Source organism: Abramis brama, assembly GCF_963993115.1.
Source record: "Abramis brama genome assembly, chromosome: 3".
Lineage (NCBI taxonomy): Eukaryota > Metazoa > Chordata > Actinopteri > Cypriniformes > Leuciscidae > Abramis > Abramis brama.
Window position 1 is genome coordinate 58,876,447 of NC_139965.1, and position 26,311 is coordinate 58,902,757.

Sequence of the window (26,311 nt, forward strand, 5' to 3'; positions counted from 1 at the left end):
TACCCCTTTCAAAAAAAGTTGTCAGATTCATACATACATGACATATACATGCTACTCCCAGGTACTTTACAGAATAGCACATACCATTGTCCATAGTATCAAATATGTAAGTAAGTTTTTTGGCGGGTCACTCACCCTCCAGAGGCTTGTCTGTCTGGAAAGGGGCGTCTACGGCACTCAGGCTGCTAGTGGAGTTTCCCAGTAAATCAGGAAGAGAAGAAGACACGGACACGACTGATGGCTTCCTCCTCCACTTCAGCACCGGAGGAAACTCGTCTGGGACAGGGAAAACTTCAGGGACGGGGAACTCATCCTACACCACCAAATGGAAGTACAGGACACACTAAGAATGAACTGCGCCCACTGAAAACGCATACATTTACAGTCTGCATTCGTCGGGCAGTAGTATTGCGAATGCCATTCTGTAATGAGACTAATTTGAGACTAAAGGCCCAGAGTTTGCAGCTAATTTACGTGCAAAGAGGCGTAAAACATTCATGTAATACTTCTAATAAACTGATATGTTCTCCTTTTCCTTCCCTGTTTCTACCTCGGGATGGAGTAACTACAGATCCCGTCATCTCCAGTTTGCATCCAATGTTTTCAGGCGACGCAGACAATTGTGAAGATTTCAGATGACGGGAACTCTGGAATCGGCATGCAAAGCTTTCAAATATCATCCTAATATTGTAATATTATCCTTATATTGTAATCAATACGAGCACAAGTTGTAATTGCACAAGTTTTTTGTCGGCTTGACTGAATACATATCTAGTTCAGTCATGAAACTCTAGGGGGCGCAGGCTGATCGGCCCTTTACATGCAATCTGCAAGCAATCACCAGCTGATTGGCCTCTTCTGATCCTGCAGCCAATGATATTGCTTGCTCAACACTTAAACATTTAAATAGTCTGTTTCAGTGTTTGCTGTAGGCTAGTCCTTTCAAAGCTCCTCTGAGACCCTCCACCTCCCCAGCTCCACCTGCCTAGATCTGTTACGGGATTTATTAGCAGTATTAGCACCCATACTTGCTCTGCAACATCTAGTTCACCAAGACCAAATACATTAACATTACCTTATTCAATAACATGCTAAAACTACTTTGAGAGTTTTCATGATTAAAATGACGTTAACCAACCACATAACATGTATTATTTTATAGCAGTATATGCACATTCCTTTGATACACTCATCTCTGGCTGATAACAGAATACTTGTAACATTGAAACAAGCATTTTTGTAAAGCTATTTTGAAACAATATGTATTGCATTGGTGTTTAAAGCCAATACAGTGCCATACAAATAAAATCACTATAATTAGCATGCGGATACTATGCACGAAAATGTAACATGCAAGATGTTCACCAGAAGCCAGATCAATCTAGACTCTGAAACGTACCAGAGATAAAGAGTTAGGCTCCTCCATGTACTGCTTGAGGCTGAGGATCTTCTTCCCATTGACCTGTACGACAGATAGCAATACAACACACTTGTTATTAGGCTAATGCTGTTTATATAACGATCCAGCCCATGGGTATAGAGTAAACTCTCACCTGTAGATGTGTGCAGATGCGTCTCAACACATCATAGACGCTGTCTCTGGACAGTAGAGACACAAACACGTACTGTGCATGGAGAGGACACAAACATATCAAAACATTACAATACATGGTGGATGTGGCATATCAACCAACATTCCTGCTGGAAAACCCAGTTAAAACCAGCTATTGGTTTTGAAACATGTTAGTTGGTTTCAAACTGGTCCACGCTGGTTAACAGTGGGGAAAACAATAGGGTCCAGTGCTGGTTGAAGGTCTTGAACCTTCAAAAAATAGCTACCGTTCTCCAAAACATGAAAGCTGGTGAACCATCTGGTTAACCATCTAAACCAGCTTGAAACACACTCTCTTATAAATAATGTTTTTACAGTGATGCCATGAACCATTTTTTTAGCTCCCCAAAGAACATTTCAGGGATCAGTTCTTAAAATAACCAATATTTTATTGGTGTGAAGAATATTAATAATCTAAAGAAACCTTTTCTACTTTAAAAAAGAACATTTAGTGCAATGGAAAGGTTCCATTGGTGTTAAAGGTTCTTAAAGGAACACTTCGACTTTTTGGGACTTTAGCTTATTCACCGTATCCCCAGAGTTAGATAAGTCCATAAATACCTTTTTCATCTCTGTGCGTGCCGTAACTGTCTGACGCACCCACCGCTAGCCTAGCTTAGCACAAAGACTGGATGTAAATGGCTACAGCTAGCATACTAATCCCAATAAGTGACAAAATAACGCCAACATTTTCCTATTTACATGTTGTGATTTGTATAGTCACAGTGTGTACAAATAACAAGGTCATATGAGACACAGCCATCTTTTAAACATTTAAATACTGGGAACTATTTTCTCAGAAGGCGAAGCACTGCTACTTGGGCGGAGTGATTAGCGCAGCACCCGAGAAGCGCTGTGGTGAGGAGCAGAGAGTTCGCTCAGAGTTGGAGTAATAGAGTCAGCAATTACTAGATAGTAAATGCAAAGTTTACAATCATGGGTGTTTGCTGTATTGTAAAGAGCTGCGACAATAAACAGGGAAGACCAGGTAATACCATGATGTTTCATAGAATTCCAACCAAAAACACTGACCTGAAGAACCAATGGCTACTTGTTCTGGATATAGATATTAGCTAGATGTAATGTAACCTTAGTGACACTATTACATGAATAGGATGCTCACTACTATTACAGTTGTTCCCGGGCTCCATGTATCCCCTGTAATGTTAGTATTGTGTTGTCAAAAACGCGCTCTATCGCCCCAGTAACAAATAAGAGGCGCTAAAGGTAACTTTCAGGACTGTAGCCTTCAACTTGCTAATGAATTGGATGGGCAGTTTTCATTTTTGAGAAACAGTGACCTTGTTTGTGAAATAGTAGGCTACACCCGTTCTGATTCTCCCCCCTGTTCGGCATCTTGTCTATCAGCTTCCAAAGTTTGTAACTCCTCGTCTGTGTATTCTGGCTCAAAATGATATGGTTCTGGATCTTGGTTTGATACCAAATAAAAATCCTCTGACAATTCCTCAAAGTCAGCCATGATCACGAATCACGTTCGCTACTAGCTAGTTAGTCACGTTGGTTTTGTTGACGGAAAGGCGCTTCTCGGGTGCTGCGCTAATCACTCCGCCCAAGTAGCAGTGCTTCGCCTTCTGAGAAAATAGTTCCCAGTATTTAAACGTTTAAAAAATGCCTGTGTCTCATGTGACCTTGTTATTTGTACACACTGTGACTATACAAATCACAACATGTAAATAGGAAAATGTTGGCGTTATTTTGTCACTTATTGGGAGCAGTATGCTAGCTGTAGCCATTTACATCCAGTCTTTGTGCTAAGCTAGGCTAGCGGTGGGTGCGTCAAACAGACTTACAGCACGCACGGAGATGAAAAAGGTATGTATGGACTTATCTAACTCTGGGGGATACGGTGAATAAGCTAAAGTCCCAAAAAGTCAAAGTGTTCCTTTAATGGAACCATATATGCCAATAAAGAACCTCTATTTTTCCATGTTCCAAGACACATTTACCACCTTAAACTGATTTTAGCTGGATTTTTTAGCAGAGATTAGAGATTGAGATTAAGACAAACCACTCTGGTTTAATTTCAAAAGGTAGCGACCATAATCTCACTACCAGGAAAAGGATCACTAAGAGTGTGTGAAAGCCGATCCCATGGATTAATTCAAAACAAATGCAACCTTCAAGTGGAGTGGGAAAAATATTGAAATTATGTGCACATGAATGACCAAATAAATTCTCAATGATACCCGACTTCAGAAGGTGCAAGTTAACCTGAAAAAATATCTGAAAATATGTTTGCAAACGACAGTGGATAAAAGTGGAAGTTATATTTCAATATGCTTCATGCAAATTAAAGTCACCATGAAATCAAAATTGACCTTTTTTTTTTATGGAATATTGCAGTATTTATTATTTTAAATGATTTATCCGTGCAAATCGTTAATTACAATAACTTCCCCTCCCTCTTGCAGTGACATGATGAGGGCGGGGCAACCTGTCACTCACATGAGATCGACCAATAGCAAATCACAACCATCAAATAAATTCCCTGCGGACAAAATCAAGTCCAGCCCTACATTTTGTTTGAGAAGCCGTTTAACTCGGATATACGTCACAATTTATTATTTGCGAGATGCCATCTATAAAAAAGAATATAGGTTGTGTAAAAGAGATGAAAGTGTATTCATATAGTGTATCTGTAAAACAGAAAAAAGAGAATTTGCCACCATTGAATTTTATGATTCAGTTGCTTCTGAATTTTGATTCCAACTTTAATTCATTGTAGATGCAATACCAACTGCCCATCTAAGATTTTACCAGGTGCAATTCAAGGCAGCAATACTCATTTTTCACAATGTCGTTTTGTTCTGCTTTTACTGAACAGGAAGTAAATTACTGCTTTTGAGAACTATAGAATTACAGACATTAATCGTCATAGCAATCTCCAATAAAACTGCTCTTAACACTCTTCAACACGAATACCGTGCTCATATCCGCTCTGACAAGTTCTACAGTAATATGAGCTGACTGAAGTTTTAACTGAAAAGAATCTGATGCCAAGTCCACTGAGCCTCCCAATGGAAAGAAAAATCACATGAGATGTCTGAGAATTTCCTCTAGAGTTGAATGAGTGTGTGAGTGTGTGCAAAAGACAGAAATCTTAATGACATATTTTTCATTAAATTCTTTCAAGACTAAATGACAGCTGTGTTTATAGCTGTATAATCTTGCTAGAGTATGTCAACAATTGTCTCTATTTGTATGTATTGATATGGAATTTTAGGAGAAACTTCTGAGACAATAAAAATCCAATCTCCTGAGCAATGATTATCCTCTGGTATCTGTATGTTTTCAACTTTTTATCGATAGCAATGGGATGGAAATTAGAGCAAATGTGACTTTTGCTTCTCCTGAGAAATAGACCCTACACTGTAAAAAGGATTTTTTACAATTAATGTGCAACATGCAAACAATAAAGTGTTACTTGTTTCCGTCACTGACTAAAAAATAAAAAAGGTAATTGCGACTTTTTAACTTGCAATTCTGACCTTTTTTCTCAGAATTGCGTAATATTAACTTTAATGAATTAAAAAAAGTCAGTCTTTTTACCTCAGAACTATACTTTATAACTCACATTTGGTGTTTATATCTCAAAATTCAGAGAAAAGTAGTCAGAATTGCGAGATATACTCGCAATTGCGGGGAAAAAACAACACAATTATATTTAAATTGTCTTTAAAAAAAATGTTTTAAATTGTTTTATTCCATGGCGGAAACAAGCTTCGATAGTTACTTGCCATTTCTTTGGAATTAATTATTTTGTGAAAATTGTTTCAAAGCCAATTTTTTCAGTGCAATAATCTCTCGTTTCTCCTCTAGAGATTCAAAAGAGCTATAAAATAATCATATTTGCCAAGATACCAAAGTCTGCAATCAAACCTCAGATATTTCAATAGGAACTCTGAGAAAGTTTCCCATGAAGACAAAATGATCTGAGCTACGATTTAACCTCTGATATACCATCTGATCATCCGTTCTTTGCACTGCTGAATAATAGGTTTACTTTCTAAACCAGTGTTACCTACTGTACATAACAAGAATTAAACAGTTCACTAAACAAAAAGGTATACAATGTGTGAGAAATGCTGACTAAATCCAAGTCAAGGATTCATACGGTGACCTGGAGTCTCAGTGTTGCATCCATTTGCATTTCCAGTGTTTTGCAACAGCGCAACATGTGCTGACTAAGCTTTGTATTTCAATCTGCCGGTCGGTGACCTGGAACCCAGTGGAAACGCACCTTCTGACTGCTGTCTGTGGTGATAGCCAAGCCATTGGGAACCAGACCTGCTGTCTTATGTTTCTTCACCATCCGCACAGACGCAACAGGAATGGCCACCTGAGAGGCAAGAGAAAGTTACGTGTTTCAAAGTGCATCTACGTTTACCAAAACATTTTCCCTCTCAAGGATGGAAACTGGACCAGTTTCATCTAATTACTAAATAACGCAGGTCACAAAGGAACGATATAACATTACGCTTAATTCAGCATAACAAACTGCAACATGGCAGCTGAAAGTGAACAAAACACCATTGATCTATATGATTATTTACAATCATCATCTACACAATATTTGAATTACTAATATCATACTTTTCACAGGTTTTATAATATTTGTCAATTATACAGTAACAGGATTTAGTACAAAGTACACTGGAATTGATACTACCAAAACATTCCCAGCTATTTACTGAATTTTATGAAATTAAGCTAATAAAAATGTAACTTGAGGGTTAAGGCTTGTTTACACCAAGAACTATAACTATAACGATAACTATAGCGATAACTATATTAGTGTCCACACCAGCGGATGATATCATTCTGTTTATTCCAAGCATCTGTTGCTTTAAATGCTCATGCACTTTAATGCAGGGTGGATTCTGATTGGCTGTCAGTGTTTTTATCGTTCATCAGCTGGAAAAAAAAAATGTATAAAGTGATTCCAATGGTATGGTTTCTCTGGTACTGTATCATTCTCATGGTATCATTATAACTATAATGATAACAGTAAAGATAAAGTTCTAAAAATCATTCTAAATATAAAAGAATAGTAGAGTTCACACCACAATAATAACGATAATGGCACAGAGAAACAATATCAATGAAATCACTTTCACAGTCATTTTTTTTTTCAGCTGATGCCCGATAAAAACAATGACAGCCAATCAGAATCCACCAGACTTTAAAGAGCTCAAGGTTTTAACGCTAGCCTGACTACGTCAGACTTCGTACTTCCACTCAATTTCAGTTCGCTTCTGTACTCAGTCTGAGATAGTGACCGTTTTCTCCGTTTTCCTCCGGCCTCAAAACAGCCGGCCAATCAACGAACAGAGGGCGGGCTGAGAGCCGTGACGTAGACGCTGATTGTACCGTGGATGCGTAGATTTACTTCACATAATCTGCAAAAGTCGTTCACAGCCATGTTCACTCCGATATTTCGCTCGATGGTTTTGTTTTCGCATCATACATGTGTTTACAATGGAAGTTAGATGTGGCTGAGCATGCGCGTAACACACGCCATAACCAAACGTTATATGATTGGCTTACGGGTAACCAATGATTTTAAACTTCAGACAAGCACCCCCCGCGAGAAAGAAAACGCTTTTCAATTATGCCATGCCAGACTCTGTCTACGAAGCAAAGCGAAGTAGCAGAGTTTGGTACTGTATTACCAGGCTATTTTAACGCGGCAGGCGACAAAACTTTAGTGCGGTTAGAATAAACAGAGCGATATCGTCCACTGGTGTGGGTGCTACTATAGTTATCGTCAATTTATCTTTATACAGTTATCAATCTTGGTGTGAACAGGTCTTAACTATAAAGAAAGTTAACCCAGGGTTTAGGAACGTACAGTGTGAAACGCTTACCCCGGGGTTTACAATGACCCATGGTTAATTAGTTTAAGCCCTATATTGTGGTAATAGGCTTTAGTTCTTTGGGTGCAGTGGGAAAATACAGCTTCATATAACGTTCAGTTTTCAAACATATGCCACCGTTTCCAGGGAATGAACCTTCTAGTCGTGTCCATAATCATAAGCTGAGGACGTGACGCTCACCTTGATGTCTTTACCAAAGAGGTTGGCGTAGAAGCACAGCCAGTTTCGAGAGATGTAGAGTCGGCCTTGCAGGAGTATGTCCCGCAGCAGGGCACAGGAGTACACTAAAGAAGAGGTCACAAGTGCACTTACTCAAGAGAACTGAAGTATGCTGATCAGATTCTGACGTCGTTTCACTTGAATGACGGCTCAAAGCGGTTAAAATACTGATAACAACATTATCAAACATCAAGATGAACAAGCAATACACTGGGGTCCAAACACTAAAAATCTGGGATTCCAAATATAATTTAATCCTTGAAGTAAAGTTTTAGGATTATAAAATATTTGGAATACAAAAAAGTTATGACTTGATGAAGATTTTGCATATTACTGGATAATATGATCATCAGGTTTTACATAAACTTGCGTTCGTGCAGCTCTAGGGACACACTAAGTTAATCAATTAAATTAATGTACGTTTATGTACATAAACTTCTCACGGCATGTTATGATGATTGTGAATTGTAAATAATATTATAAAATATGTAATATAACAATATGCACTACCGTTCAAAAGTTTTAGATTGGTAAGTTTTTTTATGTTTTTGACAGAAGTCGCTTCTGGTCACCAAGGTTGCGTTTATCAAAAACAGTAGCCTATAGTGTGTAATGTTAGACAAGCTTTATATTTCAGATAAATGCTGAGCATTTGAACTTTCTATTCATCAAAGAACCCTGACAAAAAATATATATATATCAACTGTTTTCATCATTGATAATAATCAGAAACGTTTCTTGAGTATCAAATCAGCATATTATTATGATTTCTGATGGATCATGTGACACTGAAGACTGGAATAATGAAGCTGGAAATTAAGCTTTGGATCACAGGAATAAATTACACTTTACAATATATTCACATAGAAAACAGTTATTTTAAATTGTAAAAACATTTCATAATATTACTGTTTTTACTGTAGCCTATTTTTGATCAAATAAACGCAGTTGGTGAGCAGAAGAGACTTCTCTTACCAATCTAAAACTTTTGAACAGTAGTGAATATTGTTTGGACTAAATATTTTCTTAAAAATAATAATGCATGTAAATTAAACTGAAACCTCAACTGTTTATTAAACTATAAAAATGCAATCATTTGGAAGCATTTTCACAAGTGGTTTCTGATCTTTGCCCCTTTCTGTATTTAATGGACAATTTTATTAACAATGCGCAAATTTCACATAAACCAAAACAAGCAATGCTATTGAGCTGCACTATTAAGAGAGTAATTTCACAAGGTCACTAGACAAGGAGATGCTAGATGCAGTAAAGTGAAACAGTATAGAAGGAGAATGACACGGAACGTACCCTTCATGAGAAGCTCGTCTTTGGGAACGCTCTGGAAAAGCTTGTGGAACTGCGCATTATACTTGCTGACGGTCTGTGAGGAAGCAGAGGACAGAGAAATCAGCTGTTTCGCACAGCTCTTCTGCAGCCTGGCTCTCTCTCGTAAGGGATGCGAGCTCTGCACCAAACTGAGCATGCTGACACGACACACACACTCCACACGAGCCGAGAGACAGCGTGTGTGCTGCAGTTACACTGTCCCGGGACCCGAGAGCCAGCTCAGCTTCAGCTCCGTCCTATTCCTGTGAGTGAAGTAAACAGCGTCTCTTCTTCCTTCACAAGCGTCTCTCTCTCTCTCTCTCTCTCTCTCTCTCTCTCCGCAGAAGCAACACCCACTGCACCTCGACGGAAAAACTTGTGGGCTTGTTTCTAGCGCATTTGTCTTCACTGGTGTGTGTGTGTGTGTGTGTCTCACTCTTGCTTCCTGCAGCTCAGAGCGTCTCACTGATGCATTTGGATGATGTTCATTAAGTAGATGGGCTGATCCAATCAGGAGTGCACCGTGAATGTCTAACCCTGAGTGCAGTGTTCATTATAAATGATTTATCAGTGCACATTATCTTTTTTATTTATTTTTTTATTCATGTGCCCTCGTAATCTTTAAAGGGATAGTTCACCCAAAAATGATCCCATGATTTACTCACCCTCAAGCCATCCTAGGTGTTTATGACTTTCTTCTTTCAGACGAATACAATGACGAGTTATATTCAGGCTCTTCCAAGCTTTATAATGGGAGATAATCCCATAAAAAAATAATCAATACCACTCAATGGGGTTAATAAATGCCTTCTAGAAAAATATCTTTATTAGCTATAATAACTAGCTTCCAGCAGAAGGCTGACTCCGGTTATCTCTGTATGTAACCTATATTTTTGTTTTATTTATCAGCAATAAAACAAAATATGTTATAAAACATCACTCTGCATCTTTTCATTTTCATTTAAAAAATCTTAAACATATTAATAGCCATACAAATGTGGTTCAGGCAACAAGTAGCCTACATTGATTATCTTCACTGCATGAATATTTATAACAAAACGATTTAAAACACAACCCTGCCTCTTTTAGTTTACATTTAAAAAATATTAAACATATTAATATGTGGTTCAGGCAATATGTGCATATGTATTCTGATTAGTTTCACAGTAATTGAATGAAATACTGTATGACGTAAAACACAACCCTGTCTCTTTTTGTTAAATGTCATTAATGATCAATTATAAAAGTATACGTAAAAGCTATACAATAAGAAATAAAGCAAACAATTCAGTCAAACGTGCAAAGTCAGCGCTCTAGTAGGCTACAACAGTAAAGTTAAATAAAAAAAAGATTTGCCAGGGGACAAATTATAGATTCATGAGACCAAAGGTTGCCTGTTAAATATACACAAGTCAAATTATATCTCTCGTTTAACGACTACAGAGACATCAGAGCCAGCGGCAAACGTCAGGAGGACTAGCCGAGGAAAACGCTGGTCCAGGCGGGGTTAATAAGCGCCCCGTGAATCTAGGCCTGTCACGATTATGAAATTTGGCTGACGATTAATTGTCTAAAAAATAATTGCGGTTATGCCGATTAATTGTCAGTTTTAGGGCTTTGACGATTAATTGTCTGTGTTAGGGCTTTGTGCTTCATTCATTAAATAATTGTGATGAATTTAATCCTTTGTAAGTTATCATTTTGCAGTGTAAGATTACAGTTAACACCTTTAAATATTAAATAAATATATTCAATATGACAATTTGTTTATTAAACTTAGTGAGTGTATAAATCAGCAGCAAAAAGTAATTTTTGAAAACATCTGCACAGTAATTTAATTAAATCTAAACATGTTAATAAAAACAAATGTGCACAAACCATGATAATATGATACGCTTCAAAACAGAGCGGAACAAAGCGCGTATGCGCATCGCGGGTGCAGAATGATGTGCTTAATGCAACATGGAGTCACAGTGCGCAGCGCTGCACAAGTGCGCATTTAAAAGTTCACAGCACAAAGCGAAGAAATGTCGAGGGAACAAATCCTAGTGTATATCAGTCCAACAGTTTATTGATCATTTGTTTCTTCACAGTTTTAAACTCCAGTTATTGTGCGTCTGATGCCAATTCATAGTCCTTGTGCTGTGTAGGCACACGGTAGCGAGCGAGTCATTTAGAAACAGCAAAAAACTCCAGCAAAATAAAGTCATTTTATGCAAATCCACAGCCCTTTATCTACAGATCAAGCATTATAACGTCAGTGTCACATTGGAGAAAGTTTTACCGTGTATCCTGTGGTAACCGGACGACGCACGCTGTTTGAATGCTGAACGGAATGATTGACAGCTGCAGAGTTTGAATGCTGAATGGAATGATTGACAGCTGCAGACGAGTTTGTGAACTTTAATTTAACAATGTAAATATACTACTGTCCCTCACATTAAGCTATGGAATGGCTTCAGATGACTTTGAATATATTGCTGGAAAACGTAATTAGTGCTTGTCTATTTATTTTGGTCCATAACTCCCCTTGTGCCGTAGGCCTATAAAAGAGCGCAATAATCGCGGTTGTCTGAAACAATCGCGGTTAGATCAAATAATCGCGATCAGACGGTTATTTAATTATCGCGACAGGCCTACGTGAATCACTGGATCACACAACTACAAAAACATTAATTTTCAAATAGGAGCAATCTTCGGTTACACTTTATTTTAAGGTGTCATTGTTACAGTGTAATTATGTAACAATTACATACTTACTATAGGTATATTAGTTACGGTAGGATTAGGATTTGGTGGAGGGTTAATTGCATGTAATTATGCATCATTTACTGTTATTACTATGATAAGTACATATGTAACAAGGACACAAAGTTACTATGGTAAGAACATATGGAACAAAGACACAACGTTACTATGGTAAGAACATATATGTAACAAAGACACTGTATAATAAAGTGTTACCCAATCTTGATAAATAAAGCACAGATTTGAGCTTTAAACCACTACATTCTCGCCTGAGAAACTCTTAAAACTACATTTCATGACACAATAACAGTAGTATTTTAAAATTACACGGCTTTTCTCCTCCACCATTGACGCTTGCTGATTGATGTGAGATGCATTCTGGGATACATGGCTGTCTCAAGTCAAGTAACAAGTCCCCTCTTGATGCAAGAACACGTCCAAGATTTTAACTGATCTTGAACTTTGAATCGGAACAGAACGTGCAGCGAATGATGATGTTTCACAAGAACACAAGAACAGACAAGAACGCGTATTGAGAAACGGCACTTGACTCAAACTTCCTGAGTAGCAAAGCTGTGGTCACAGAATCTACTCTGAAATCTAACAAATTAGCAAGGCGCCAAAATCATTTTTACAATCAGTGAGCCTTGGACACTTGAGACACAAGTAAAAGATAATAAGATATCAAAACAAATAGCATTTATTTTTTAGGAAATATAGCAGTCATTTTCTTGTGTCAGATGTCGGTGGAATGTGTTCATAATTATTATGGTTATGATTATTCTCCTGAGAGCACTTCATACATACACTATAGATCACTACGACACCCGATGGCTAAAATGATTTCAAAAATGCCGAGTCATTCCTTGAATGTGGTGCTTTTTCCACCTCATGATTTGTTGAACTAAATATCAGATTTTTGGAGGAGGATATTTTTATTGTTCAGAAGGATTTATTTATTTATCATATCTTATTCAAGAGACTTAAAATTGTATTGCCCTATTAGTCCCTGCTGTAACTAAAACACATCTTCCTCCATTGACAGCCATTCAAAAGTATCTGTGTATTCTGACAAACTTAGATTAATGTAAATGTCAATGGAAAGCTTTACAGATCTCCTTTCTTGGTTTATGACAGAATAATGTCGTTTATTATACAAACAGAATCTGGGGACATCGAAAAAACGTCTCATCTGATAGAAAATGCTTAGAAACACTGTATATATGTTCAAATATACTTTCATATTTTGACATTTTAAAATATGAAAAAGTGTCAAAATATTTTTCAGATCACTGTTATACAGGTTAGACATTACATAATGAAACTGAATTGTATGGCATCTGGTACTTACAGATCCACGGTAGCATTTCTTGAGGTCCTCAAATGACAGATCATCTATTAGATGCAACCTGTAATATATAGAGAAAAATATATAAGAGGTTCAACCCGGATAACCAACATGATTTCGTTTAAATTAGTAGCATAGACTCATGATAAAAGCACATATAAAGTGAACTTATTCATTTCCCCCTGTGATATGGAGTTCGGCATTTATTCTGTTAAGCTCTACAACAAAACTGAGCAAACATAGTCTTCTTAATCTCAGGGCGAACTCATGACAATTCATGATGACCCTCAGCCCTCTAAATGTGCTCATGCTCAGGCCCGAGGCAGAGAGCCGTCCCATTACATGAAGCTTATGACTGTTGCATATTCCAGACAAGAGCTTGAGGCATTCACGTGACATACGAAATAGATTTTATTTTGATGGTCCCTTTAGATATTCTGGTTATACCTACATGTCTAATAACTAGGTTAGGGGTAGTAGAATAAGTTGGCATGTACTTGTAAAGTTACAGTCAGCAGAATGTCTGTTGGGGAGCATAGCAGATATTTAGCAGACGGTCTACTAATACTGTAATGGATTAGTTGACATGTAGGTACAAGGTTATAAATAGTCAACAGAATGTCTAAAGGGGAGCATCAGAATATTACAGATTTTTTCACAGTTTGGTTTTTGTTAAGACATCAGGTGTTATGCAAACTTCTGTTATTATGGTAAGCAGGGTTTGAAATTAAAGATTTTTTTTCTATTGTTGTCAATGGAGGAGAGGCTTATGCGCTGAATTCAGTATGCTGAATAAAAAAATAAATAAAAAAATGTAGTAGCCAAATTGGCTGGTGAGTGAAAAGTTCATTTTAAACCCTGGGTACAAGTATTTGCGATGGTATAAGGCTCACTAACTAAAGTACTACAATGGGCATTCCTCAAGGGTCAGTTCTGGGACCGTTTTTTGTTTGTTTGCTTTTTTACATTTTACATGAATATTCCTGAATATTGTATAAATACTGCAGATAATACTGTTATTTATGCATCAGCAAATACTCCACAACAAATCAAATTATTCCATTGTCTCGTTGATGCAAAATAAATTGTCCGACACTATATGAAAAATGTTTCAACGTGTTCTCTATTAAAAATCAACAATTGCTGATTTTATAATTATGATCGATCAAAATCAAACAGAGAAAGTTTAGGTATAACATTGGAGTCTCAATTACAGTTTGATCAACATCTAAAAAAATGTGCAAAACTATTTTAACAAATTTGAATTTGATCTTATATACCTATTAAAGGCAGCAGCCAAGTTGTACAAATATGCAATTCATTTTTCACATCTTTTGTGTGACTACTTTGAGTCAGACTCTTTAATCCGTTACTATCCCAATAGCATCACTTATACCATTATACTATACCAATTTATCACCAGTATATAACCAGGCTTTTAAAAGAAGGCTTTGGATCAGAAATCAATTAATTCGATTTTTTTTTTTATTATTATTTTTTTTTTTTATATATATATATATAATTTAGTTCCTAAGGTTTTTGGTCAATTAATAATAAAACAAGAAGAAAAGGGAATTACTCATAGGGGTGCAAGAGGTCAAAATTGGGTAACACTTTTTTTCATCAGACTAACTGTAACTCTGCAACTACAAATGACATCAGAAATGAGATTATGACACCAACTCTCTTTATTCTACAGGCTCAAAGATAAAGAGCTGAGTTGGGAACACAGGCACATGGAGTCCTCTGGCACAATGGCACATGTTCCCCTGTCTCACTGTATACGGCTGCTGACAGGACAAATGCATCTGTTATGCTTTTATCATCATTCAACATAACAGGGAACCCCGCTACACCCACACTCGTGAACACAAACATGTTTCTTTTCACACATCATTGTTCCCGTGAAGATACAATTATGTCCCCTTAGGCCGCTATTGTTTCCACTGCACTATGCTGTTGAATCCAATAAAAATGAGCATCCATTATAGATGATTCTACTGTATATTCCTTTTGTTGCCACTTGAACACAGACACAATGCCTCAAGTAGTGCTGACTGAGTCACAAACATTGGCGTGCTTTAATGTAATAAAAACAAATAGAGAGTAGTGTGTGAGGCACAAGTGTGTGTTTTTCAGAGCAACATGTGATGTGGCTTCCTGTGTGGTGAGTGAGTCGAGAATGGCACTAAATGTCAACGAAATGTGGTATGCAAAGTGTACAGAAAATATGAATTATACATGGAAGACATAGGCAACTACATTTGTCTTTGACTTGGACTAAAAATATATATTTTGTTTGCAGGGCTGCATACTCATTTTTGTCCAGTAAAATGAGGATTTTCCTTCTCTTAATGCTACATAGAAAAACACAGGCTATGGTTGGATTTCCCATCATCCTCTGCACAAGAATGACAAAATAGATGAAACATCATTTACATTTACTCTTCATTATTGCATTCAAAATCAAATTGAGCTACGGTTGAACCATTGCATTTTGCTTTTTGGATTAATGTTAAATATGATTATTTTAATAAATGTTTTAATGCATTCTCTGTCTTTTGAACAAACTTATATGTCAATTAATGAAAGATTCAGCTGAGGTCATGTCTGTCCGCAAATCTGCATATTGTGTTCGGGATCAGTGGCCATTGGCTCTCGCACCTGAATATTTAAATAAGTGGGCCTTGCAAAGAAAGGAGGCTTTGGGGGACTTTTAAGTTATTGTAAAAAAATGTATAGGGGTCATAGTTGTATTAACAGTTCTCTTTAGTATTACATCTGTTTTGGGTTATATTGTATAGTGTATATGGTCACCATCATGGGGATTAGTGTTCCTTCTAACCAAGTCAAACTTGTTCACTAACATTATTTTTATGTGTTAAAAAATGTTCAATATAGCTTTATCAATGCTGGAGCAAAGAAATCTCAATTTTAAAAAATAAAAAATAAATAAAGTTTTGACAGTTTTCCAAACCAAAACTGTTTACTTGTAAGCTTGGTTGGATTTGCTCACTTAATTGAGGTCAAATATTAAATGCAACATCAAAACAGGGATGCACTGATATATTGGCAGATAAAAACTATTGACCATCGCTTTGTTAATAAACAAAGTCTCATCTTTCAAATTCTGTCCATTTTATCATGAAATTCAAACAATAAATGGCATTTTGACGCTCTTACATGTATCGCAACATAGCACCTCAGTTCAAGCAGCAGCACAAGTCTTTTCTTCCACTTTACTATAAGTTATAGCGCTATAAAACATGCATGAATATCAAAAGCTATGCTGAAAGATACAGTACAACTCACCGAAATGTATCACGTCTCACGTCTCATGTACTCATGTACTTTAAGTTATACTTCTTTCCACTCCCTTTCGAGCAACTAGTATTAGTGTAAATAATGTATGTGGATATGTGTATCAAAATTGTAATGTGTGTGTGTGTGTGTGTACAGGTACACGTGTATATGTATATGTGTGTATATATATGTGTATGTGTATAGTTATTATTTGTAATGTATATGTGTGTATGTGTATATATGTATATGTATGTATGTGTATATGTGTGCATATATATATATATATATATATATATATATGCATATGTATGTATATGGGAGATAAACTGTGCTATGTTTTTTTTATATTGTGTTAATATATATATAATGGACAATATTAATATGATAAATTAATATGATATGATTAATTAAATATGTTAATATGATAAAATGGACAGAATATATATATATATATATATATATATATATATATATATATATATATATATTCTTTTCTTTTTTATTGCTCGAAATAAACTTCAATCAATCAATCAAAATACTTGCCCAGTCAGTGTTTCAACCAATAAAACATCTTGTTAACAATGACACTTAACGTTGGGAAAAGTTATTAAATTTTCACAGTTCGTTAGCTAGCTATAAAAACACTAAAGAGGAGCTTATTTACTGTTCATCATATATGTATGCTTGAATACATTTGTAATGAAGACAAGTGCTAATGAAAACTACCTTATGTGTAACTGAGCTGTATGCAAACATTTCAGGTTTTTTGTGTAATTATTATATCGGAAAATAAATAGTAGTTGAATATAATAGCTAATTGTTAATTTTAACCTCTAATATTATAGTAAAGAGTAATGAGTTTCCCTTAAGAAAATGGAACTACCGGTATCGACAGATATCATTCTGAATAATTGTTCAACCCGCTTTAAATAGGTTTGGCTCTGGTATCTGGTATCATGGCATACACAGACTGAATTATGGACATCCATGTGACATGTCTCGCATTAATAACCATTCATTTCAGCTGCCACAAACTACTTTAAATAGATTAACTCGTTCCTCTATGATCTGTAAGCAACAAAAATGATCAGAAATCATCATCCGCTCGCAGATACCTTTAAAACGACAGTAAGATATAAACACAAATGCTGCTGTGTCTCCTGTGCAATGCAGACATGAGTCACGAGCTCTTATTCTGCTCACGGTGAGTTTCAGACTGGCAGCGCGTGTGTGTGTGTGTGTGTGTGTGTGTTTGCCCTTGGCTGAGCTTCTGCATAGACAGGCGGATTAACAGCCAGAACACATCTCGAGCCAGAAACAGAATATGTTCCTGTGTATGGTCAATAATTCATCTAGAAGCAAGTAAAAGGGGACAATTTTCAAACTTGGATTTTTACAGAGGAAACACAAAAGATGCGGAGCCGTTCAGTCATTCAGCGGATGATAGCGCTCAACTAAACCCCGTCTGGAAGCACATTACACTTACAAGAAGTGCACAAGTAACAGAATCTGCCACCATGTGAATTAGTTTAATTCATTCCTAACATTCCCAACATTTCCCAAGAGAAATGCACTTAATTGTCTTGAATGTGCACTTGTAGTGTACTTCAAATGTTAAAAGTATATTTAAAAAAAATAATATTATTCAAATAAAAAGGCTGTTTCACTGTACTTACTTACATGACTATGCACATTTAAGTACACTTTTAAAAACTGCACTTTATAATAATGTCAAAATAAAAGTTTTACTTCAAAATAAGAGTACTTCTTTAAAGCTGGAATATTTTAAAGTGTTGACTAACATACTAAAGCTCATGTAAAGTACTTGATTATAATTTTAACATTAGTGTGTTATTCAATTTTACAATTAAAGTTAATATTTTAGATGCAACTTCACTACAAAAGTCTAATTACAAATATATTTAAATAAATGACATGCATATTTCAATAAATATAATGGTAACACTTTAGTTTAGGGTCCAATTCTCACTATAACTGCTTATTATCATGCATCATGCATATTAGGCTGTTTATTAGTATTTATAATGCCTTATTCTGCATGACCATATTCTACATCTCTTAATCCTAAACTTAACAACTATACTAACTATTAATAAGCAGTAATTAGGAGTTTATTGAGGCAAAAGTCGCAGTTAATAGTGAGAATTAGACCCTAAAATAAAGTGTGACCGAAATTATATTAAAGTACATTTTGGTTTACCATAAATGCTTGTCAGCACATTAAGCAGGGCAACTGAAGTACTTTTGAAGTTTAACATGCAGTTCAGTTTCTGAAAAAGAAATTCATTTCACACTTAAGTATATTATTTTAATATATAGTATTTCTGTAATAATGCTGTATTTGAAAGTATGCCAGAGTGTTCTTCTTTTTCATAAGGGAAGTTCTTGAATATAAGAAGCTTAAGGGTCACATAAGGGGTATAGATTTCATAATAAAACATTTTAATACGTTTTTTATATTGCTAATTTTATTTGATTAATGATTTTGATCAGTGCATTTGTGTCAAGTTTGATGACTTTACCATTACTAATATAGTAATAGAGTAGTAAGGAGTGTGTTTAATTTTTTTATTGGTGCCACTATTGATTATTGATGCTCAGCTGTAACTGGGTAATCAGCTGAAAGACTCGAGTGTACTGTCATTTTTCATCACAGAGATTGTAATCAATTATTTGTGAGATAAAAATCATTATTCATCATGAGATGGTATTATAGAAGAGACCGTGTGATTGTACTAAACTAATATTTTACCTGAATATTGTGTTTGCAGTCTGAATTGTATGTGAATGGGATAAGAAAGACTGTTTAACAAAACATAATATGCAAATATTAAACGTCTTTCTGTTAAACCTGTTTTGTTTATTGAGGAAGGAAGCCAGAAAGTGAGAGTATGTCACTTCCTGATGAATATCTATTATGACTGCCTCATCTTAGCTAATATATTTTCCAGATCATGTCGGGTCACAGCTGGAGCCTCTCCCAGCGTCTCCTCCCACAGGAAAATCCCACAATAACACGAGGAGAACACGCAAACTCCACTCAGAAAGCTCAGCGGGACTCAAACCCTGGACCTTCTTGCTTCAACCACTCAAATACATTCAACTTATGACATGAAGCCATGGTGATATAAATATATTATTACTGTATGATAAACCCAGATGATATAAAGGCGACCGAAGCGGAGTCAAGTCCTAACTTGCCTGAAATGCATGTCCTCGTCCTTCGAGGGCTCCGACTGATCGTGAGGTGTTAGGAGCCCGATCTCTTCAGCCGGATCCTGATGATCACTCATGGTCCTAGGCCTGCAAAACACACACAACAATACGTCATACACACTTCTAATGAACATTTAGCCTTTTCCCATAGCAAAAGAGCACATGCTATTTCTGGGCTACAATTAGAGAGCTGTGATAAATGGACCAGTGCTGAGAACGCTGCTCTACTGCATGGCCTATTCTTCCCTTGTTATCTTTAATTGGGAAGCTTCATTAGGCATGAGTTTGAGTCATCTCTGTGTGCACTGACAGACCGGTTCCTGTTTTTGAAGGTCACATCATTTGATCCGCTGTTTAATGCACCCCAGAGACTGAACACACGCTGCTATGCGCCACACACACACACAGCTGGTGCACTGCTCCTCTAAAACGCTTAACTAGCAGTTCTCCTGCTGATGCCCCTCACAGGACAGCAATGAGAGGAGGGCAAAGAGCAACATATGCAGCCTACCGCGTTTAAAAGTACAAAGAGAAATACATAGACAAGGGGATTAAACAGCCAGCGCATGATTATAGTAATTAGATGATAGTTACTGAAGTTTTTATAAAGGGTCATGTCATACATATTTAATCATTAATATTTTTTCCAGCATAAATTACTTTTTTTTCACTCTCTCTCTCTCTGACCCTTAGAATGAAGAAGGGCATTTTGTGTTGCTGTGCCTTTAAGAAACGCGCCCTTCACATGGGAAGAAAAGCTCTTTGCTCCGCCTTCACACAAGCTCCTGCAGGTTTGATGTTATATATATATATATATATATATATATATATATATATATATATATATATACATACACATATACATATATACATACACATACATACATACTATATATATATATATATATATATACACACACACACTATATATATATATATATATATATATATATATATATATATACACACACACACAGTAACACACACATATATATATACCGTGTGTGTGTGTGTATATATATATATATATATATATATATGTGTGTATATACACACACACTTTAACACACACACACACACACACACATATACACACACTGTATATATGTGTGTGTGTGTGTATACTGTGTGTATATATACTGCAGCAAATGATATTCAATTACAATGTAACATCAAATAACACAAGATATTATCAAGTACTTTACAAGTAGTTTATACACTACTTCAAAATAAGTGTATTTTTTAAAGCACGACAAAAGATTATTAAAACATAACAATTTAAAATGCACTTTAAAGCAAAACATGTAATTTGACACAATTACAAAATGTACATTATTAAAAGTGTACTTAAGTGTGTTAAGAAACATAGTAATGAAAGCATACTCTTTAATTACACTTAAGTGGCCTTTATTTACACTTTATTTATTTAAGATTATATTACCTGCAAGTACAGTTTTTTATTTTTTTAAAGATTTAAAAAAATATATATTTTTTATTTATAATTAAGCACACTTCTTGGATGGCTTAAAATTATTTAAAGTAAGACAAAATTAGCAAATCAAGATGTGTAAAGATATTTCTTTCTTTTTACATTTGTTTACTCAAGAACTGTCATTTTTATGTAAGAAGGAGTGAACCTGGATATATGAGAGAATTCCTAAACTTGGAAAGGTCATGGGAATGAATAAAGTCATGAACATTTCTAAAATGAATATAAATGTTTCTAATTTTGTCAAGCTCAACAAATTTTTTTTTTTTTAAATCATCAGATAGAAATTGCAGAAATTTGCCATTTCTCAGTAAAAAATAATAATATTATCAAAAAAAAAAAAAAAAAAAACTGTATCCTGTGAAAAAAACACTGATGAACATCTCGCAGCAACATTTGTGAAGAACTTTTATGGGAAGCCGGGCTTTATGTGTCGTCACTGCTGGGTCGGGTCGTTGAGGTGTAAATGTGGACGATCGTGTGTCGATGTTCATCTCAGCAGCTCTTATGCATCCAGATTCTGAAAGTGTATAGTACTATGAACTGTTTATATCATGATATGACGCCTAGAGCTGTCCTAAATGTTAGAGGTTACTTAGTGCCCTCTTTGTTTCTCTCTATATTAATACGTATTTACGAGGCAGGATAACTGCTAATCCATTTAGCCAAATCAACATTAGCCTGCAGGCACAGAAGCCTCTCTTAAAGACACACCACCATTTTCTTTCTGGCACTGCTGACAAAATTGGCACATGCTGCAAGAGAACAGTTTCAGTGAACAGTGAACTTAAAATAACCCTTTTTTCTTAATGTGAAGAAAATTTTAACTATCTAAAGAACCTTTTCCACTATAAAGAACCTTTTATGCGATGGAAAAGTTCTTTATGGAAGCATGTTTGCTCTGAATACACATGATTTACAAGACCTTAAACAAACAACCTGTCAGCTTGTGGACGTACAGAAAAGCATGTCTACCAAATCAACTTAGGTAAATGAAAGTCTGTGTCTAAATGCGTCTAAACAACAGGCAGCATTTCAGTGATGTCCACAAAATCACCTCAGTTAACTAATAGCACCATTCAAACTTAAATAAATGTCTAAAACGAATGCATTCTGGAATAATCATTAGCCATATAACTGATATGACTAATATAGTAGTGTGCATATTTTACAACTATTCAAGTAAATATGCCGTAAGATACCGCAGTAGTAACTACAATATTAGAAGTAGTACTCTAATTTGTTAATGTTACTGGTTTAGAGCGGGCGACGATAGGAGGTTTCGCTGTATGAAGGGCCTTCAGGGCTTCACAGTAACAACAGCTGTACAACAGGGCTGTTCTCATGTACGTCTGCAGGCGGTCGACACACACACTGACGGACACTTAGTAAGCCATTCACACTGCATTATCCAAACTGTATTGTGAGGACATGCTAGTGAGCTTATTATGTTGGAAAACACCTGTGTGGTTTATGTCAGTCAGAGGCAGGTTTAAATGAGGACAACAACTGTTTCATTTTGACATTACTGGAACACTTCCTCTCCTAACTTTAGGGATGGGCGATATGACCAAAATCCAGATATGACCAGCTATGACTAATTTTATTTCACGATATGCATCACAATAGTTATTTTTGCTTTGAATAAGGTTATGATCTCAGAATGTTTGATACCATTGAAATTTCATAATTCTTCTCACCATTTTCAATGCCACAAAAAATTAAACAGAATAAGTAAAACACTGAACAAAAAACTAGGCTAGGAAAACAAACTAAAATAGAACAAAGACACAAATTAAATAGACCTAGAAAACTTCAAACACTAAAAAATAAGAAACGCTACATACATTTTATAAAGTAATCAAATGTATATTAAATATACATTTATTCTTATTAAAGTAACAAAAGTGATTCAGTCCAGAGCAGTTAATGATTTTCTCTTTATCTTTTGTTGTTTGATCAACACAGCAGGAATATTAGGCTGCTGTCACTTTAAGACCTAATGCACAGATCCAATACACTGATTCACATTTTTCTTTTGATTACTTTGATTACTGTGTTTCTAACACCGTGTCCAAACCAGACGCGATGCGATAAGATTCCAGCGGCAAATAATTTGTCTGTCCACACCAGAAGCGACGCGACTATGGGACGCGATAAAAATCACAGCCAATCAGAAGAGCGTATGGGCGGGCTCCCTCGGGAGGCTCGCTGCACTCGCAACGAATTGGATAAGTACATCAAATTCATGAATATTACACCATTTTAACATTATTAAAAATGCATAGGCAACTGAGTTACTGAAACAATTGTCATAGAATACACTTGTATGTTAACAATGAGTTGACAGTTTGAACGTTTTTGTTCACTTTTATTTATTTTGAAGATCTGAGGTGAATTGTTGTTTGTACGGCTACAAAAGACACACACAATGATATTCAAACTCACACAGACGATTTTAACATTAAAGCTGCAGTCCATAGTTTTTCCTCTTTGTCGCCATCTCTGTTCGAAATCTGCAATTGCAGTTATTCGTGGAATTATCAACTTTACGTGCGTTGTTCCTCGGCACGGCACAGCGCGGATGAATCCGATGTTTAGAGCAGAATGTGAGGCTGTCAATCACCGCGCCGGTGTGGATACTGGCATTCGCAATCACACATTATACTTTTTGGAAGTATGACCAACATAAGAATTTTCACCGGGAAATGTAATCTGAACAAGTAACATCCACTTTTGTTCTGACCAACTGAGGGGAAAAAAGCATTGCAGTAAATCGCGCTGATTAAATCTAACAATCGCTTATCATATCACGGCAAACCGTGCAAATTATACTTTGTCCTCAAATTGTTAATGTTAACAACATCAGCATTGCGTGACTACATTTAATGCCCTTCCGATATTTATCCTTGTTTTCACATGGGCCGGTTACAGACTCTTTTTTTCTCTGAAGTCTTTCGCGTTTTACAACGGGTGAATCTCCAGTTGTCACTGGTGATTGTCGTTTGAACCTTTCTGGATCCGCCATCAAATTGATAAGTTTAATTATATCAAGTGCTGTGAGAAAAGGCTATAAATCTCCACCTCCAACATCCTCACACTCATAGCCGACTAGCCGAGACTCTTCTTTATGTGGACAGATGTGACGTAATGACGCAAAGACATGCTCGAATTTCCCGTGGAAATCCACCAGTACCACTGGAATTAAAAACATTATTACAAGCTTACCGTTTTGAATAGAGCTAAGGCAAGCAGAGAGTGTTGAACACTGGCTGGTTATGTACTTGTTCAAAAATTTATTTTGGATAATTTTTAACCCAAAAAAGCTACGGACTGCAGCTTTAATTAAAGCACAGAAAAAGTACCTGAGATTATCATACTTTCTGATGTTGTTCCAGCCGCGACGTCGCAGAGATAGAAACCGTTTCTAAACTATTCAAGGGTTACTATTCAAACTGTTACTATTCAAGGGACAGTTATTGAGACTGTGGAGGAGTATAAGTATCTGGGCACTATTATTGATCACAAACTTACCTGGTCTGCTAACACATTAGCAAGATACTCGAAAGCACAGCAACGGTTTTATTTTTTAAGGAAACTGCGTAGTTTCAATGCAAACACAACAACTCTGGGGGGGGGGGGGGTTGTTGTTTGTTTTGTTTTACTTTTTTACTGTATCCTTTATGTTATCTGTGTTAATGTTAAATGTGGCTCCCTTGAGTGCAAAACAAATTCCCCTCGGGGCAATAAAGGTTTTCAATTCAATTAAATTTTTTTTCAATTCAAAATAGAATGATCGCGAGTCGCTGTCGTGGCTGGTTAGGACAAAAACTCTGATTAACATGGAAAAGATACCTTTATCGCATGTCGCGGCGTGTTTGGTTAGGACATGGTGTGAGGATACTTGCAAAGATGGGCATTTTGACACATAAGTGTATTGAACAGTTCAAGCCCAATTAGGCAGCAATAAGAACCATTTTTTTTCCATTGCGATTTATGAGCAGCGGCTGTGTGCTCTTAGACAGCGCGCGCATAGAGCAAAATGAGTTGTCTTTTGCTGCTATTAAAATCACTCGTTTTAAAACCGCAATGCTTAAAAAGACGGGCATATAATACGCTTTCTTGATCGCTCAGCACAGCAACGTCACATCAGCGTAACCACGATAGAGTCCTCGAGACTCCAAAATCTCTACCAGTTGATACATTTCTAGTTGGTTAATGGTGTCTACTGGTATACTGCCTACTAATGGTAATCATAATTTCTGCCAAAACACTCTAGTTTCTGCATTTATTGTTACTACTGTAAAACCATAATAAATTCATGAGAGGTGTTACCTTATTTTTGGAATAATGATTTGGAATTTTGGTAAAAACTATGGTTGTCGTGGTAAATTCTGGAAATGCTGAACTCTCATATACATCACATTGTTAAGAGTTAAGTGGACTCGCTGTAAGTGACCTATATAAACGTCTTAACTCAGTCTTAACTCCTCTTGGCCTGCTCCACTGCCCTCTCCATTTATAAACACACAGCAGTTTATATACAGTTTGTAGTGGATGCTGACTAGTTCAAATGTTTTGTATGATAAAAATATCCGGCACAATCTAAAGGAACAATTTGTGGTATTTAAGTGTGTATTAAACCTACTACAGTGACTATAGACTTTAATCAGGGTAGCTCCATCATTTTAGAGAGGAATGAAAACGAGGCTGTGAAGATACAGTGCGTTCAATGTTAACAACAATCCAATTGTTCAGCTGATAAAACATCTTTCCTAGAAAAACTTTCAATATAGCCTACAAAAACTCCATAAAACAGTTTTGAAAGTTGTGAATTGTGAAAAGTATGTGAACGGTTTGCGGTTTCCAAGCAATGTAGCAACTTTGCACAATAATTAAGTACAGCAGCCTATGGCAATTTATTTTACTGTATTCCCAGCTGATAAAAATACATTCCAAGGACGTTTTGTTACTGTTCCCACTCTGTTATAAAAAATGTTATTTCTGCATGTTGAAATTATTTAAAAACGTTTTTTCTTGGTTATACAAATGTTAAGGGAACATTCCATATTTTTTTTGTAAACATTATGGGAACATTAGGCTACTTTAGAATTTTCTCAATGTTCCGAAAC

The 26,311-nt window shown here is 36.0% G+C and overlaps 1 protein-coding gene across 2 annotated transcripts in view; it reads right to left on the reverse strand.

Annotated features, from left to right (window-relative positions):
• gramd2aa (GRAM domain containing 2Aa) overlaps window positions 1-26,311 on the reverse strand; it is a 33,417-nt gene that overhangs the window by 5,533 nt on the left and 1,573 nt on the right. For both annotated transcript variants that reach the window (XM_084109872.1, XM_084109873.1), the window contains exons 2-9: window positions 19,676-19,777; window positions 13,154-13,211; window positions 9,037-9,109; window positions 7,690-7,793; window positions 5,874-5,972; window positions 1,554-1,625; window positions 1,400-1,462; window positions 136-313 (exon numbers count right to left, since the gene is read on the reverse strand). In XM_084109872.1, the coding sequence (XP_083965998.1) occupies window positions 136-313; window positions 1,400-1,462; window positions 1,554-1,625; window positions 5,874-5,972; window positions 7,690-7,793; window positions 9,037-9,109; window positions 13,154-13,211; window positions 19,676-19,777 (749 nt within the window). The remainder of the gene's footprint in view (window positions 1-135; window positions 314-1,399; window positions 1,463-1,553; window positions 1,626-5,873; window positions 5,973-7,689; window positions 7,794-9,036; window positions 9,110-13,153; window positions 13,212-19,675; window positions 19,778-26,311) is intronic.